Here is a 17,910-nt window from a genome sequence, read left to right as displayed (position 1 = left end):
ATTTTAACATTTCCACAAACTTCAAAGTGTTTTCTTTCCAATGGTACCAATTATTTGCACATCTGGCTTCAGGGTAGTTTACTTTGGGCACGTCATTCAGGTGGAAATTGAGAAAAAAGGGGCCTAGCCCTAAGAAGTTGTCTAAATCGTTTTTTCACTCATCAATCTTTACATACTGTAAGTATTCAGACCCTTTACTCAGTATTTTGTTGAAGCACATTTGGCAGCGATTACAGCCTCGAGTCTTCTTGGGTATGACACTACAAGCTTGGCACACCTGTATTTTGAGAGTTTCTCCCATCCTTCTCTGCAGATCCACTCAAGCTCTGTCAGGTTGGATGAGGAGCATCGCTGTCCTCATGCTCCTAGACCTTAGTGCTGCTTTTGACACCATCAATCACCACATTATTTTGGAAAGATTGAAAACCCTAATTGGTCTACATGGAAAAGTTCTGGCCTGGTTTAGATCTTATCTGTTGGATTTGTCATCTGACAAATCAATTGTTAGTTTTGGGTGTTCCTCAAGGTTCTGTTTGAGGACCACAATTGTTTTCACTATATATTTTACCTCTTGGTGATGTCATTGGAAACATAATGTTAACTTTCACTGCTATGCGGACGATACACAGCTGTACATTTCAATGAAACATGGTGAAGCTCTAAAATTGCTCTCCCTGGAAGCCTGTGTTTCAGACATAAGGAAGTGGATGGCAGCAAATGTTTTACTTTTAAACTCGGACAAATCAGAGAGCTTGTTCTAAGTCCCAACAAATCTTCTGTTGGATCTGACAATTAATCTTGATGGTTGTACAGTCGTCTCAAATAAAACTGTCAATGACCTCAGCGTTACTCTGGACCATGATCTCTCTTTTGACGAACATATCAAGAATATTTCAAGGACCACTTTCTTCGTAACATTGCAAAAATCAGAAACTTTTTGACCAACAATGATGCAGAAAAGCCAATCCATGCTTTTGCCACTTCTAGATTAGACTAGTGCAATGTTCTACTTTCCGGCTACCCGGATAAAGCACTAAATAAACTTCAGTTAGTGCTATACACGGCTGCTAGAATATTGACTAGAACCCAAAAATGTGATCCTATTACTCCAGTGGAGTCTCTACACTGGCTTTCTGTTAAGGCTAGGGCTGATTTCAATGTTATACTGCTAACTTACAAAGCATTACATGGGCTTGCGCCTTCCTATCTCTCCGATTTGGCATACCCACACGTACGCTACGGTCACAAGATGCAGGCCTCCTTATTGTCCCTAGAATTTCTAAGCAAACAGCTGGAGGCAGGGCTTTATCCTATAGAGCTCCATTTTATGGTAAGGTCTGCCTATCCATGTGACAGACGCAGACACTGTCTCGACCTTTAAGTCTTTATTGAAGACATCTCTTCAGTAGGTCCTATGATTGAATGTAGTCTGGCCCAGGAGTGTGAAGGTGAATGGAAAAGCACTGGAGCGACTAACCGCCCTTGCTGTCTCTGCCTGGCCGGTTCCCCACTCTCCACTGTGATTCTCTGCCTCTGGCCCTATTACGGGGACTGAGTCACCGGCTTACTAGTGCTCTTCCATGCTGTCCTTAGGAGGGGTGCACCCCTTGAGTGGGTTGAGTCACTGACTTGATCTTCCTGTCCAGGTTGGGGCCCCCTTGGGTTCGTGCCGTGGGGAAAATCATTGTGGGCTATACTCAGCCTTGTCTCTCGGGGTAGTAATTTGGTGGTTTGCGTATATCCCTCCAGTGGTGTGGGGGCTGTGCTTTGGCAAAGTGGGTGGGGTTATATCCTAGCTGGGTAGATAGCTAATGAGCTGAGGTAAACGCCAGTATGTGATGGTTATGGGTTGGACCACCATCCCTTGTTTGTAAACGCACGCGTAACGAACTTCATTCGCCATTGACCATCAGACTAGTTGCAGTCACGCTCGTTACGCACAGCAGTGTTTTGGAAAGTAGTATTTTGGAAGCAGTATTTTGGAAAGTGTTTTTTCAACGATTTCATTGAAGACATCATGGCGAATAAATCAGGAAAAGCGAAGTCCAAGTCTAAGTATACAGATTTGCACCAGATTATAGAAGAGATTGATCGAGAATTGTGAGACAGATTTTTTTGTTTGAAAAATCTTTGAGTGAACACAGTCATGATTCAAACATTGAGGAGATGTTTCTGCAAGGACATGACGTAATTCTGGACTGGTAAATGCTAATGCCGTTGTTTGAAATATGAATATTTATTTTTTTATTTTTTGCAAAAATATATATATATATATCTATATTTAGCAATTTGCAATTTGCAATGAAATGTGTGATGAAATGTGTAAAGAACACATTGGCTATACATAGTGTGTGTGTGTTGTTTGTTTGGGTGTGTGTGTGTTTGTTTGTTTGTTTGTTTCTTTGTTTGGGTGTGTGTGTATATGTAAATATATATTCCATATGAAATAGCCATTGGGTGCTGTTGGGGGGAGAGCAGGCCCACAACAATGGCCGGAGTTGAATGGAACAGCACTTCACCTTAGGGACTGTTCCCTCTGCTCTATACAATACATATCTGTTTATTTTATGTGATGATAAAAGGCTCATACAATACAAATATCTTTTTAATGTTTTCTTTCACAGTGATAGCGACTCCGACTGGGAGCCCCCGGTGCCAAGGTGCCCATCCCGCACTGAAGCGGGTTCATCCAGCCGGACTCCTGCTGTCTCCGGCTCCACACCTACCCCCGCTCGGCCATCTAGAGGTGTGAAGACAGTAACAAAGAATCGGAGGAGGGGAAATGGGGAACCTGCTGGCAGAGGGGTAAAGGGGCAATGGCACTCTGTGCTGGAGGAGGATGTGAGCCACGTCCTCCAATATTTAGACCAAAAAGGCCAGCAGGACCTCAGCTCGACATGACATCGAAATACATCCCCATGCAACTTTTTCAACTGTTTTTCACCCCGGCAGCTGTTGATTCCCTGGTGTATAATACTAACAAGTATGGGGCTAGGAAGCAAGCAGGAAATAAAGAGGCATGGAAGCCCATTTCCATGTCAGACGTTTTCTGCTACCTTTCACTGGTAATTTACATGGGGCTGGTGGAGTTAAAAACCCCAAAGGATTACTAGAAAACATCCCCACTCTATCACCTGCTCCCCCCCACTGTCATGTCCTCTACAAGGTTTCTAAATATCTCACGGGCGCTTCACATCAGTGACCCAGAAGTTGATGAGGAGGATGACAGGAGGAGAGGCACCGCAAGGTTTGACAGGCTCTGCCCAGCATGGTTGAGGCCTGCAAGATCCATTTTCAGCCCGCCCAGAACTTGTCCATAGATGAGAGGATGGTAGCCTCAAAGGCCGGAATTGGCCTAAAACAATACATGCGTAACAAACCAACTAAGTGGGGTTTACAAGCTGTTTGTTTTGGCTGATTCTGTGTGTGCATACACATGAACACTTGTGCGACTGGTAAAGGACTTAGCTATGACTCTGTAATAGAGTATTCGGATTTTCAACTGCTGGGGAAGGGCTACAAACTCTTTGTGGACAACTTTTACACAAGCCCTACCCTGTTTGCAGACCTGAGGAAGCTGGAGGTGTGGGCTTGTGGCAACATTCAGACCAACAGAGTGGGCTTTCTGAAGACCAAGGTAAATGACATGCCTAAGCGGGCTGAGCGGGGTACCATGCGATGGATCCGTGAAGATGGCCTGCTGTTTGTGAAGTGGATGGACACCAGAGAGGTGGTGATGTGCTCCACTATCCACAAGTCCTTCAGTGGTGATCACGTCATCAGGCGTGTGAAGGACGCTACTGGGGCATGGACCACCAAAAATGTCCCCATTCCTGCAGCCATCAAGGACTACAACAAGAGCATGGGAGGTGTAGACCTATCAGACGCACTGATAGGGTACTACAATGTTCTCCATAAGACAAATAAATGGTACAAGTCATTGTTTTACCATTTCATTGACATTGCTGTGGTGAGTTCCTTCATCCTGCAGAAGGAAATGGTGAAGAGCTGTGGACAGCCCCCCATCTCACAGCTAGCCTTTATGGAGCTGCTTATCCGGGAGCTTGCTGGCTATAGCAAAAAGTCCACTGCCTCACATTCTGCCCCCTCTACCTCTGCCCACTCTACCTCTGCCTCCTCTACCTCTGCCCGCTCTACCTCTGCCTCCTCTTCCTCTGCCCCCTCTATTCCTACCTCCAGTGGTGTTCATATGCCAAAGTTCATTACTGCAGGCATGACTGTGCCGCAGGGTCAAAAGGGCACAGCATGGAGGCGTCGTTGTGTTCTGTGTCGAATGAAGTCCCCCATCACCTGCACCACTTGTTCAGTTTGCCTCTGCTTTACAGCAGAAAGAGACTGCTATGGGACATGGCACAGGCAGCAAAATATTGTGTAGAGGACTTCCAAAGGGTCTACCCCTGTTTTTTTTAAATGTTTTTTTTCTAATATTTTTTAAAACATTTTTATATATATTTTTTGTGTGTTAGAATTGCTTTTTGATATGTTGTATATAGTTATTTGCACTGTTATAGATCATTTCACCAATTCGGCCACTTGGGTACATTTGTGCAACTTGTGTGGGACACCTGGGTGACTTCATGCTAAATGTCATGTAGCTCACCCATTCCTGAAGTTATCAGTCTGAAACTTTGCACACCTACAGTGGCCCTCTTGTGTTATCCATCAAAATGATCTCCAGCATCCTATCTGACTGTGTGGCTATTCTAGTACATGTGAAAGATGATGCTACAACAATAAAAAACAGAAAACCTATGCTCTTTCTTTCTCTTTTCTTCCACCAGATCTACTGTGTTATATTCTCCTACATTCAATTAACATTTCCACAAACTTCAGAATGTTTCCATTCAAATAATACCAGGAATATGCATATCATTGCCTCTGGGGCTGAGCTACAGGCAGTTAGATTAGGGTATGTCTTCAGGCGAAAATTGATAACAAGGGATGCAGCCATAACAGGTTAATAATGGATTTAATGGTGCTCCGTGGAATGTCCAAAGTTTCTGATCTTTTTTATAACCCAACCCTGATCTGTACTTCTCCACAACTTTTTCCCTGACCTGTTTGGAGCGCTCCTTGGTCTTCATGGTGCCGCTTGCTTGGTGGTGTCCCTTGCTTAGTGGTGTTGCAGACTCTGGGGCCTTTCAGAACATGTGTATATATACTGAGATCATGTGACAGATCATGTGACACTTAGATTGCACACAGGTGGACTTTATTTAACTAATAATGTGACTTCTGAAGGTAATTGGTTGCACCAGATCTTATTTAGGGGCTTCATAGCAAAGGGTGTGAATATATACGCACATACCACTTTTCAGTTTTTTTTTCATTCCACTTCACCAATATGGGCTATTTTGTGAATGTTGATTACATGCAATCCAAATAAAAATCTATTTAAATTACAGGTTGTAATGCAACAAAATAGGAAAAACGCCAAGAGGGATGAGAACTTTTGCAAGAAACTGTACTGTCATAATCTTTGCCTGGTACAGCCAGAAGAGGACTGTCCACCCCTCAGAGCCTGGTTCCTCTCTAGGTTTCTTCCTAGGTTCCTGCCTTTCTAGGGAGTTCTTCCTAGCTACCATGCGTATACAGCATTGCTTGCTGTTTAGGGTTTTAGGCTGGGTTTCTGTATCGGCTGATTTAAAAAGGGATATATAAGTAAGTATGATTGATTGATTGATTGAATAAAGACCCATCCATTTAGCTAGATGTGTCTGGGGGTGGTTTGATATGATTTGATATATAGTGTGTTTACCAGAGACAATGTGAAGAACTCCATGCAGGTTGTCATGTGCCTTTTTACGAAGGAGTGGCTTCCGTCTGGCCACTCTACCACAAAGGCCTGATTGGTGATGTGCTGCAAAGATGGATGTCCTTCTGGAAGGCTCTCCCCTCTCCACAGAGGAACTGTCAGAGTGACCAACGGGTTCTTGGTCACCTCCCTGACCAAGGCCCTTCTCCCCGATTGCTTAGTTTGGCTGGGTGGCCAGCTCTAGGAAGAACATTTGAGTCATTTAGCAGACACTCTTATCCAGAGCGACTTAATTCAAGTAGTGAGTGTATACATTTTCATACTTCCATTTAAGAATGATGGAGGCCACTGTGTTGTTGCGGACCTTCAATGATGCTGAAATGTTTTGGTACCCTTCCCCAGATCTGTGCCTCGACACAATCCTGTCTCGGAGCTCAACGGACAATTCCTTCGACCTCATGGCTTGGTATTTGTTCTGACATGCACTGTCAACTGTGGGACCTTATATAGACAGGTGTGTGCCTTTCCAAATCATGTCCAATCAATTGAATATACCACAGGTGGAATCCAATCAAGTTGTTGAAACATCTCAAGGATGATCAATGGAAACAGGATGCACCTGAGCTCAATTTTGAGTCTCATAACAAAGGGTCTGAATACTTATGTATATTTTTTAAACATTTCTAAAAACCTGTTTTTGCTTCTTCATTATGCGGTATTGTGTGTAGACTGATTTTGATCCATTTTAGAATAAGACTGTAACGTAACAAAATGTGGAAAAAGTCAATGGGTCTGAATAGTTACCGAGTGCACTGTATCCCTAGTTGATATTGGTTGCTAACATGACTGATTCTCAACTCCAAATGCAGGTGTAAAACAGTTTATTTCTGTAACCTATCTTGCATTTTGAAAATGGGTTACCATTTGGCTGGTGCAACCTGGTCTCATAACAGTTTGTGTTGTTTTGTACGTAAATCAAATATACCCAGTTTGTATGATATGTTACATTTTGTATGGTATGTATTATTTGTGGATGAAATCATCCATTTCGTATGATATGTTACATATTACAATTTGAATGATATGTTATGAATTTTGCTAAAAGTATGATTACGACTTCTAGCTAAGTGTCTAGGTGGCTAACGTTAGCTAGCTGGCTAACATTAGCTAGGCTAGGGGTAGGGTTAGGAGTTAGGGTTAAGGTTAGGGATAAGTTTAGAAGTTAGATTAAAGGGTTGTTGTTAGGGGAAGGGTTAGCAAAAAGGGGGAACGTTAAGATTACGGTTAAGGGAAGGGTTAGCTAACATGCTAAGCAGTTGCAAAGTATCTAAAAAGTAGTAAGTTGTTGAAAAGTTGCTAATTAGCTAAACTCACAACCATTGGGTTGCTAGACGTCCGCTGGCCTATGAGACCAGGCTGTTTATGGCTGTAATGGCCGGCTACATTTCCACAGCGATTGTGAACTTAATTTGAGCCATTTTGCTACAGTAGGAAAATAATCCTGCACTGTCAGGAAAAGTGAACTATTATGTGAATTTTAATTAATGGACATTCTAATAGAGGTTCATACATTTATCGTAAGGGAAAATGAAGACTGAAATTTCTAAGTGGAAATTACAAACTTCAGAAACCTTTTTAAACCTCAAATACAGTACAAGCTTGACATTTTCTGCATTGCAGGAAAGTTATCCTGCAACAGGGGGATCAAATTAAGATCCTACATCTGTACAGTATTTCTTGCAATCTTCTACTTTTACTGGAATTATGTTGGTCATTGTTAATAAGTGCAGCATTTATTCCAGTTCAAAATAGTTTTCTAAAATACTTTTGTCATCAGATTGTTCTGCTTTCCCCTCTTCCTTTAATAATTGCTCAACGAGCACCCTTTTTTTTGTAAGAGCATAAAGGTCTGTGCACGGCCTTGGGACAGGTGGATGTAGACCGTTTGCCAGACATTTACAGTCCATGACCAGACATAATCTCCTCTAGGAAACTCATATGTCCAGCTAACAAAATGGACAGCCAAGTTAACGTCATAAATGGTCAATGTGAAACAACCAATGAGCCCCATGTTAAAAACATCCATGAACATGCATGATTTTGAAATCTCAAAAATATGTTATGTAAGAATCACAATCCAAAGCTCTTGGCACCTGATTAAATTCGGAGGTCCAATGATTTCATGCTGGTCTCCAGGGCTGGCGATTCTCAAGCTCCCGCACTATTCTGTTTCACTATTTACACATGAAGTCAAGAGAGGTTACGCTGTAACACGTGTGTCTCTGAACAGCTGTTCTTTGATGGTGGTACCTGGGACTTGGCCGGGGAGCCGGGGACTGGGACCTATCCCCAGGGGATCTCCACATGGTTTTGATCCTGCTATTTCTATAGACTAGCAAGAGTCACTCTGCATTTACATTTCATCCATATCCACACTTATACTTAAACAATGAGAAATTGCCTACAGCCCATATGCTATGTTGTGTTTGGAAAGCTTTAGTAACTGTTTAGCCTACGTCTGATAGGCTATGACATTCATTCACCTTTTTAAAATGAATATCTCTAGGTAACATTAGCTCATTGTGAATCTAAATCTAAACACATTCCCAGCCAATGTTTTGCTGTAGTGAAGCTGTGCATGCTGTTGCTGTGGAATGGAGTGGAGCACCACTTATCAAGTGGTTAGTGGCCAGGCAGCAAGGCAGTCAGGCATTCAGGCAGTTCTCCCTAGCCCTGATTCATCATAATTAGGTCACTGGCTTGGCCTCCCTCCCCTCCCTCCCTAGGGAAGCTTTCACATACTCCACAGTGCCCCAGCCCCACCCCTGTGCCCCTGAAAATGTATGGTCAGGTTTGTGTTCAAGCAGTTACCGACATAATCACCGCTTGAAAATAATGATGGTGGACCCAGAGACGTGCTCAGAAATCATGTCTATTGCTTCACCGCAGCAGCAGACGGATGTAAACACCTCAAGAATAATTTGTTTCACAAAATGACCTGACATATTTTCCTGGGAAACGGCCGAACTTCTCTATAAACAACAGAACTACTCTATAAACAACATAGCAGATGTATTGAGAGTAAGACTGTCTATGTCTCACAATTAGTTTTCATTTTACATTTGGAAATGAGCTGATGCAATTATAGTGGTAAAAGTCACAACAGCTGGTGGTGTCGTCCCCTGTGGGTACTGAACTAGCATACATACATACAATTAGCAGGCATACTGTATCACCTACCTGTGGAGAATACATCATTGTGAAGCAACATTTACTCTAGCCTGTCTAATGGCTCTGATTGTCAGTATTTAAATAGTGTATAGGTATACTGTGGAATGGCCTACCAAAAACATTGATTGGAGTTGGATGAAGTTCACCTTGAAAGATCCCAGAATAAAAATGATTGTGTGGCCTTTGATCTAAAAGTAAACTTTATCAACAAAACACAATGAATACTAATGAATCAGCTGCTCTTGGGTATTTTGTGCAATTCAGGATTTACCATTGAGAGGGGATGGTATGTCCTACAGGAGAAGATACTGGGAGAATATCAATTGCATACCCTTGCATCCTCTTTCCTCGCCTCCTTCTCTGAGAGGAGAGAGGAAATGAGGCGTATGCAATTGAGAGAATCCCCGTGTCATTCTGATGATATTAATTCTAATTGATTGAGCGGCATGTGATTCAGGTTGTCACAGTCACATGATCACATGTTGATCAGACCAATTTGGCATGGGGGGGGTTACGGAAGTTTGGCAAGTCTGTCTCACTGTAAAATATCAGACTGGGCACAGAAACACTGCAGTTTACAAGACGGAAGAGATAAGAACTTTTGTCACAACCAAACATTTTAACAGTATTGTCAGATACCTTATCGTCATCACACTGACCCTTGTATTACCCTTTATACAGCCCAACATTTGCTTATGAATTATTTCTGAATCATCTATACAGGTCTCATAAAGGGTTTATGAAGGCTTCATTAAGCCTTGGTAGTTGTAATTTGTAATTCGACCCATTTAACATTTGGAACCTAAAATAGATATGAGAATCCATCGCACAAGGTCCTTATCGAAACACCACTACCCATATAATCTATAGCTATAACATTGAAGAACAAGTGTTGGTTAACTTAGGGAATGTTTCAGCTCTGCCAAATACACCAAGGTCACAAAGGGACATGTTGTTTACTGAAATGTTGTCTTATCTTGCTGTAGTCATGAGATGTTACGACTTGCACATCGAGGAGGAAATACAATCAACTAGCTAAGTATGATCACAAGATCTTTTGACAGCTGACCTCTGTTCGACTAAACTGCAACTTGGAAATACCAGAGTGGACGACTATTGATTTGAACAACACAGCCTTGCTCTTTCTTCGCTTCCAAGTGTTCCCTTAGCGCTTCTCTAATGACATGTTGACCCAAATTATTCCTTGAGAGTGCATCACTCTCCTTTCACAATCAGGGATGTGCACATGCAGGTCAAATGTGTTTGTTCTTTTGTTTCTTGAGTGTTTGTACACCAACAAAATGAATGGCTAATACAGCCAAAATACAGAATATTTCAAAAGTTTTCACCTATTTCACAGCCCTAACTTGGTGTGTATGTCCACAGTGAATCAAACTCATGAACACCTAGTCTACTACATTTCTGGTGGTCGAAAAGTCTAAGGAACCAAGACATGTGGACCACTTTAAGCAGGAAGAACTCAAATCTAGCACAACCAAGTTATCCATCCAGTCATTTGGAGAAGATAGTGGAATTTGAAATAAAGAGAGAGAGAGAGCGCGTGTGTAGGGGGGGGGGGGGGGGGGTATAGAATAATCTTTAACAAGATGTGTGAGGTCTATAAACAGGCCAGGGAGGCATCCCTGTAGGCGGTCATAGGGATCAGAGGAAACACAATCAGGCCATTCTCCTGAGCCAGGGTTTGGAGAGGAGCTGGTGGATCACGCTGTGGCTGGCGGGACAATCAGGCCTCAGAGGACACCCTTAACTTTGTTTGTTCCACTTGACAGTCATAGAGGAACCATACTCCCCATTCACTGTTAAGTCAGCAGGTTTCAAAGAGTGTGCAACCCTCACATCTACATGTATTTGACTATCCCCAGCAGTCAGTGCTCTACATTATGTGTATGTCCGTGGCAATACTAAAGACAGTGAATACAGTTTCTAGTTCTTGTGTGGTGTCAGATATAGCTATATATTTGTTTGTGTGTCTAATAAGTGTTATGTTTAAAAAAATTACATTCATTTTTTATTGTATAACCTACCTACCAGAACAAACAAATAATATACCGTAGATGGATGTCCAAACGAACAATATTTTGAATTACTTGAATGGTAGTTCAGAAGTTATTTAGAAAACACCTCAAATCAAATGGATTCAAACTGATCATTCAGAGAGCATGGATTGTCCATTTTCTTCACTATCGTCTGTTAGAAAAGATCCATAAAGCACTCCTGGTGTTTACATCTTCAGGTTTGGTAATTATACACAACAGGATAACGATTAACAGTTGCCACGTCACACAAATATTTGATTTCACAAGTTCCCATCATATAGTAGCCATATGAAGCCAAACAAATGAGACACCTCTTCTTCCCCCCTCCTTCTCCTCCTCTTACTACCACCATCACTGCTAAATGAAATACTCATGCCAGGATGAAAATCCTTGCATGTCCTTTTCAAATCGGAGCAAATCTGCCAGGCTTTTAATAATAATTGTAATAAAAATAAATGGAAGGCACTATTTCACAAGAGAAGGAGATGGCAAGTTATCGAAATACAACATTGGCATTGCGTTAAGTAGAAAGAAACCTCATGAATCTCTGAAAAAAAACGAACAAAGTTCTTATCTTATGGGTGCATTTCGACTATAACCAAAAGCAGCTGATTCATGAAAATTCCTTGGAGACACACCTTCCTCCAAACCTTTCATATACAGTACATTAGTGATATTTTAACATGAAATCATGACTATATGGTTCACATAGCTATAAGAGAGTCATATGTGGTTTATGTATGTGCCTGCACCTGCCTCTCTCATGGTGAGGTCTGACAGAAAAGCCTGGAGCCACCTGGTCCAATCAGAAATCCAGGAGAGAGCACCTGAAATAGCTTGACGATGACTCATATGTACGGATCTAGAATCTACCTACAGGGAAGATCAGCTCAGGAGCCCTTCAGAATGAGCCAGGAAGGAACACAAGTGTCTGTTTGTCAAATCAGATCACTCAGGTCAGCAGCTTTTGGGCATTTACGGAACATTCTCTCTAGTCTAGATTATACCACACTGGCGTCTGTTTGTTAGAAATAGTTTGCCTTCTACTGTACCCTTTAAGGCATTGCCCTTTTTGGAGTGATTTAAAAAACAACATTTAAGCCTATTGTACAACATACTAGAAAAGACAACAAGATGTAGCCTGAGGAAGTCCGTTTTAATTCTTGATGGCACACATCCCAGAATCCTTGCAGGTTGTCAAAGCAATGCAAATCCAGGGATTGGGTGGAAACATATTAGAGGGTAGAACTATAACTTATTCCAGTGCCTCTGCAGTGATTACTGTGAATTAACCATTCAGTATCAGACCTCAATTTATGCATTAGAAGGAAGACGGATTTAATCAGTTTACTGCCTGGGAGCATTCACCACACGTACAGAAGCCCTGTTTATACCTGCCATTAACATGCATCCTTCATCCTGATCTTGTCCTGCTCTTGCACTTCTAAGATCTGATCAAAATCAGTTCACAATGAGTAATTTAATCATCTACACCTGCCTAAAAATGTGGGCACAATCAGAATGTGGACAAGATATGGATGAAGGGCGCATGTTAGAACCAGGTATAAACAGGGCTAGAGAGACAGACAGACCTCTGAGGGATTGGTCGATTAGGATTACAATAGATACCTGTCCACAAGAAATAAGCTCTTCCATTTCAAAAGTAAGATTGGCTGCAGGCAGGCAAATAAAGGGCCGTGCTCCCTCAAAGAGTGTAGCAAGTGAGTGCTGATCAATATAGCCAGCATGTGTTAAATTTCAAGTTTGTTTGATGTCTGGACAGGTTCACAAGGAGCAGGTTCAGCCTTGAGTCTGGGTCGAGTCATCCTTCATTCTTTCTACACCTCTACCACGGAATGAAAGCATGAAAGTGGACTGGAGCAGGAATCTGACTTCTGCTGTGTTGTAATGTTTCACTTTGAAGCAGTTTGAAAGTTACTATATGAAGTTGACGGACTACAACCCCACAGACAGGTTGTTATCATAGTAATGTCAGGCAAGTAGTTTCAAGAGAAAGTAGTAAAAATATTGCAGCTTGTATAATGATAAATCTCATGATACATGATGTGATGGATCTTAGTATATTTATTTGATTACTAATCTCATAAAGTTGAATTAAGAAGATGTTTCATGACACCTTTTCTAGAATACCCAGCAAGCGTACGTCATCATGCCATTACCCTGATATCCACAGTCCTTGCATAGAAAAATAAAGTCAAGCATTTTACAAACATTTTATGAATCTTTATTTTTAAAAGCATCTCAAAAATATTAAAATCATTTATTCAGTATCACAATTCACACGGTCAGAAATACAATCATCTCAGTCCCACTTACATTCAAATATATAAAAAATATAAATGAAAACAATTGTTTACGAAAAAATAGTTAATTGCCAACTCAAAGTGAGGCACTTGGTAAAAGTATTGTTATCTGCTGGCAAAACAGTTACTGTGTGATTGAGTTGTAATACTGTCACCCTAAAAATTGTCTCTCCACTTGTTCCTTAAGTTATGATGGCTTTAAATATTCCATTGACTGTGCACAGTCCGTCTCTATCGTTTGTTACCATATGTGGTTTCTTAGAAAAAAGAAAAATATTATGACATACCTGGAAATATATCCTATGAGCGAGATTGGTCAGAACAACAAAATGTTTGAGAAGGCACATTATTTCAAATCTCTCCACTTCTTAAAAGTACACGAAAAGCAATGACTGTAAGGTACATGGTATAACAAACATAAAGCTCAACACTGGTTGCGATGGCAGAAAGATACTGCTTAAAATGAAAAGCACATGACAGACAGAGGATTTGTCTTTACACTGAAATGAAATGGATTGTTGGTCAGTCAGTAAAAGAGTGTCTTGCATATTAGGTTACAATGCCTCAGTATGCAATATCCCCTGAACAGTTCTTGAGGACTGGAAAGTACCAGAGGTCTCTGGTGGTGGCACTGTCTCCCAGCCCAGCAGTCTCAATGTACTACACAACAACCAGATTCCTCATGCTTGTGCAGAAGAGACATTCTGGAGAAGGTTTTGGAACAGTTCTTGCATTGGTATTTTTTCACATCCGAATGGGTTTGTAGGTGAGCCCTGAGGTTGGACCTGTCCGCAAAAGCCCTACTGCAATGGGGGCAGGAGAAGGGCTTTTCTCCTGTAAGAGGGGAAAGGGGAAGAAATGTGTCACTATTCACAGGCGGATAAAAGATACAAACTGACATAGGCCTAATAATGTAGGGCTATTTGCTCCATAATCAACGGTTACTCTTATGTTGCACTGTAAAGGTTAGGAAACACTAGAGTCAAAATCGTTCTTCCCTGACATGATGTCAAGCATGAGATATGGCTTGACATAAAAGTCCAAGTATTTTGCTTTGTGAAAAGTATAAACCAGAACATAAAATGTTGTACATCATGGAACTTCATAGTCTGAAAACCACACCTTTAACATAAGTTACCACATAACATATAACTGTTTTACACAGGCATTGCAATGCATTTTGCAATATGTATATGATACATACATTTAATTTGAAAAAAAAAACAGTTTAAACCAGTTATCATAAATGATGTATTCCATAAACTGTTGCACATAGTTATCCTAAAACAAAATAGCCCACCATGCAGCTATCTTCAATATTTCCAAGTAGACTACTGTACAGTAATGACACTCCAAACCTTTATAGCTACTCACCAGTGTGCGTTCTGATGTGTCCCTGAAGCAACCACGGTCTTGAGAAAGCTTTGCCACATATTTTACAGACACAAGGCAAAGTGTGAGTTCTAATGTGCATTTTTAGGGCTCCAAGACTGACGTACTCCTTTTCGCAATATTTACAACTGAATGATTTCCTCGTCTGTGCGTCGCAGTGCAGTTGCTTATGCTTTAGCAGTCCAGAATACGTGGAATAGGATTTGTTACACAAACTACATTGGAATTGCTCTGCCTCCACTCCACGAGGATCTGTAAGTTTGGTAAGCATCCGGTCGTCTTCATCGCTCCTGGGGCTCTCGGAGCCGCTGTGGTCTTTGGATGAGGTGTCAGAGAGCGACGAGGGGTATCCAGAAATGGGAGAGAGGTCACTTGGAAGCGGAGATAACGGAAAACTGCTTGTAGTCCATACTGTGATAGGGTTGTATGCGACCGAGCTAAGGATCTCCGGTTGAGTAATGACAGGCAATGGGAGGCCTTTGTAGAGATACGGTGAAATAAATACTGAAAATAGAAACAAAATCATACATTTAGGTGATTCAAAATAACTTCACTGTATAGAAATAATATGCCTATATATGTCCATGTATTATTTATTTTAAAAAGAGCTGAATAACATCCCCCCTCATTGAAGAGCACAGATTAGAAAGTTACAAAGCAGCAATAACTTTGACATGGAGATGCAATGAAAGTATGCATCCGGATACATTTCAACTATGTAGTCGGATAATAGCCTGGCCGCTGTCAATTTGTAAACTTGTAACAATTTAGTTGCATGTCAGTGTAATCCACGCATCTGTTGAGCGATGGATTTAGAAAATGTATTTGCTTTACCTGTAGGGCTTTCCAGCTCGCTATAGTTTGGCTTCTTAGAGGAGTTAATATGTTTCTTGACAAGAAACGATCGTGGCATCTTGGAAAAATAAATGTTACTGAAACTTTGGTATAAAACTTTTTTGGTAACGGTCCCCTCAGGGCGCGACAAATCACTGCAGAGACGGAAATCCTTATTGCATACGCCAGTGAAGTGTCATTGTAGTGCAGAGAGCGCTGTTGTAACAGTACAGCAGGCAGCAGTAAAGAGCTGTAAATACTCCCTATCAGGTGCATGGGAGGAGTCTCCCAAGACTCATTTACATGTCAGGCGTCCTCAAACCAATTAAAACCACGTAAATGTGTAATGGGCGGAGTCAAGACCCACCCTCTTGGTGGACAGGTGTATTTGTGTGTGGAGTGGGGAGATTTGTGGACTAGTGGTGGTGGTGGCGATGGTGTTTGGGTTTGTAGCTGGAGACAGCTGTGAAATAAGGATGCACACCAGTGCAATCAGCGGAATGTGCAGGTTGTTGGTAATGAGCGTTGTGTGCTGCATAGCTCAGAAGGCATGAAAGTCGATAGCCTGTTCAATGGCATGGAGGACTAATTTAATGAGGGATATAATTGTAAAAACACATCTGCATGGTATTAAATGATATTTCTTCCTATGTGCTACACAGCATACACACATGTTTGATTATTTATTGATGTATACCCTTTCCCCAATCCAGTGACATGTAATGTATGCATAAAAAGGGGATAGTGGAAACCAACTCCATTACTGTTCACATTGTCATTGAATGGGATTGTCCTCAACGAAGCTTCCTCTGATGTCAGTGTGAATGCAGGTAGTAAATCATACATTTCCTTGTCAATAATCCAATAAAGTATTCTTCCTTCAAATGTCAATCTAACTGGTTGGCTTTCAAGGTCAGTCTGAACAGCATAATTACATTTACCTCCGTCTGCTGAGCCTGCTGAGCGGAGCCTGCAAAGGAGAAGGAAATGTATCACTTTACGCCCCCTTGTGTCCAGTTAACTCTTCGCAATGGCATTATATGGCAAAATTAATGAAACAAAGGATGAATTTGAATAGTTCCCATAGCAATTAAGATTGGCACATTTTTGAATATTATTGTGTTGCTAACTTAAAGTTAATTGTGAACTGGTTATCTTATCTTCAAAACCTAATTGGAGACAATAAATAATTTCCTTCTTTCCTGGCTAAATTATAAGGGTAGGAGGGGTTATCTGTGTATAATTAGTTGGATGGCTCCATTTTTGATGGGTGAGACCTAATGTTCCAGGACGTTAGATAATTTATCTGACAACACACTGTGGAATGGATGTGCAGCTTATATGTTTGTTAATGTTTGTATTTTTGCATGTTTGAATGTTTGTGTTGTGTTGTACTTTCTGTTGTATTGGTTTTTCGAAATAAACAACAAACAAAAAACACAAAGTAAATGTGCATAAGTTTTCCACGGTGAGAAAGCATCAATGTTTCACACAGATAGTCTGTGTGCACTAACTGAAATTTTGGATGAGCTATACCGCACTTAAAACACACCTTCATTGTGAAAACAGAAGTCAATACTACAGCTTTCCGCATCTAAATCAACATGGATACCCAATATATAGGGGTTACTCACAAGGTACAGTGCCTTGCAAAACGATTCATCCCCCTTTGGTGTAAATTCCACGTTGTAAGGCAGCAGAATAGGGAAAATGCCAAGGGGGTGAATACTTTCGCAAGCCACTGTAGTACTGTATAGGGATTTGATGCTAAAGCAGATGGGTGTGCATCGTCTTTAATCTAATCAGGTCATGTCCAGGGCAGCAAAGTGTTAATTTGATGAAATGTTCTATAAATAAGATCAACAATCATTAGAAAATCACCTGAAACGACAATAACTAATTGGTGAAAAGAGGATAAAATGCCTGTGAGATGAATTCATGACGAAGAAACCTTACATTTCATGCAAGTGATAATAGCATTCAAATTCACATGTTTTTAAAAAAAAAATTTTTTTAGTTATTTAACCTTTATTTAACTCTTTTATAAGGGCCATTTTATCTCTCAGGTCTATGATGCTCAAATTGGTCCCACTTTAATCAACTGTGTATAAAATTGTTAGTTAAGATGGTAATTCAATGCATTTGCAAAGGGGAATGCAATTATTAAAGTCCTATGTAGCAACTTAATGTTATTACAATGTCATGACAAGAGTTATTACACAGGTATAAGAGCAACTTCATGTAAAGTGTTAGACTTTGGGACAGTGTGTTGTGTAGAAAAAAGACACTATTGCAA

The 17,910-nt window shown here is 41.0% G+C and overlaps 1 protein-coding gene across 1 annotated transcript; it reads right to left on the bottom strand.

Annotated features, from left to right (window-relative positions):
* Positions 1 to 13,286: 13,286 nt before the first annotated feature.
* Positions 13,287 to 15,841, bottom strand: snai2 (snail family zinc finger 2). The gene is made up of 3 exons (XM_029621231.2): positions 15,615 to 15,841; positions 14,763 to 15,284; positions 13,287 to 14,222 (listed from the first exon to the last, which is right to left on the bottom strand). The coding sequence occupies exons 1-3, from the start codon at positions 15,691 to 15,693 to the stop codon at positions 14,041 to 14,043; spliced, it is 783 nt and encodes a 260-aa protein (XP_029477091.1). The 5' UTR covers positions 15,694 to 15,841; the 3' UTR covers positions 13,287 to 14,040.
* Positions 15,842 to 17,910: the final 2,069 nt, after the last annotated feature.

This window comes from Oncorhynchus nerka, linkage group LG20 (assembly GCF_034236695.1).
Source record: "Oncorhynchus nerka isolate Pitt River linkage group LG20, Oner_Uvic_2.0, whole genome shotgun sequence".
NCBI classification, from domain to species: Eukaryota; Metazoa; Chordata; class Actinopteri; order Salmoniformes; family Salmonidae; genus Oncorhynchus; species Oncorhynchus nerka.
This window is presented reverse-complemented; position numbering and strand designations above follow the sequence as displayed.

Coding starts and splice junctions, on each gene's coding strand:
- snai2 (XM_029621231.2), bottom strand. CDS start 15,693: ATGCCACGATCGTTTCTTGTCAAGAAACATATTAACTCCTCTAAGAAG. Junction 15,285..15,614: donor CGAGCTGGAAAGCCCTACAG/GTAAAGCAAATA, acceptor TTCTATTTTCAG/TATTTATTTCACCGTATCTC. Junction 14,223..14,762: donor ACACATCAGAACGCACACTG/GTGAGTAGCTAT, acceptor CCCCTCTTACAG/GAGAAAAGCCCTTCTCCTGC.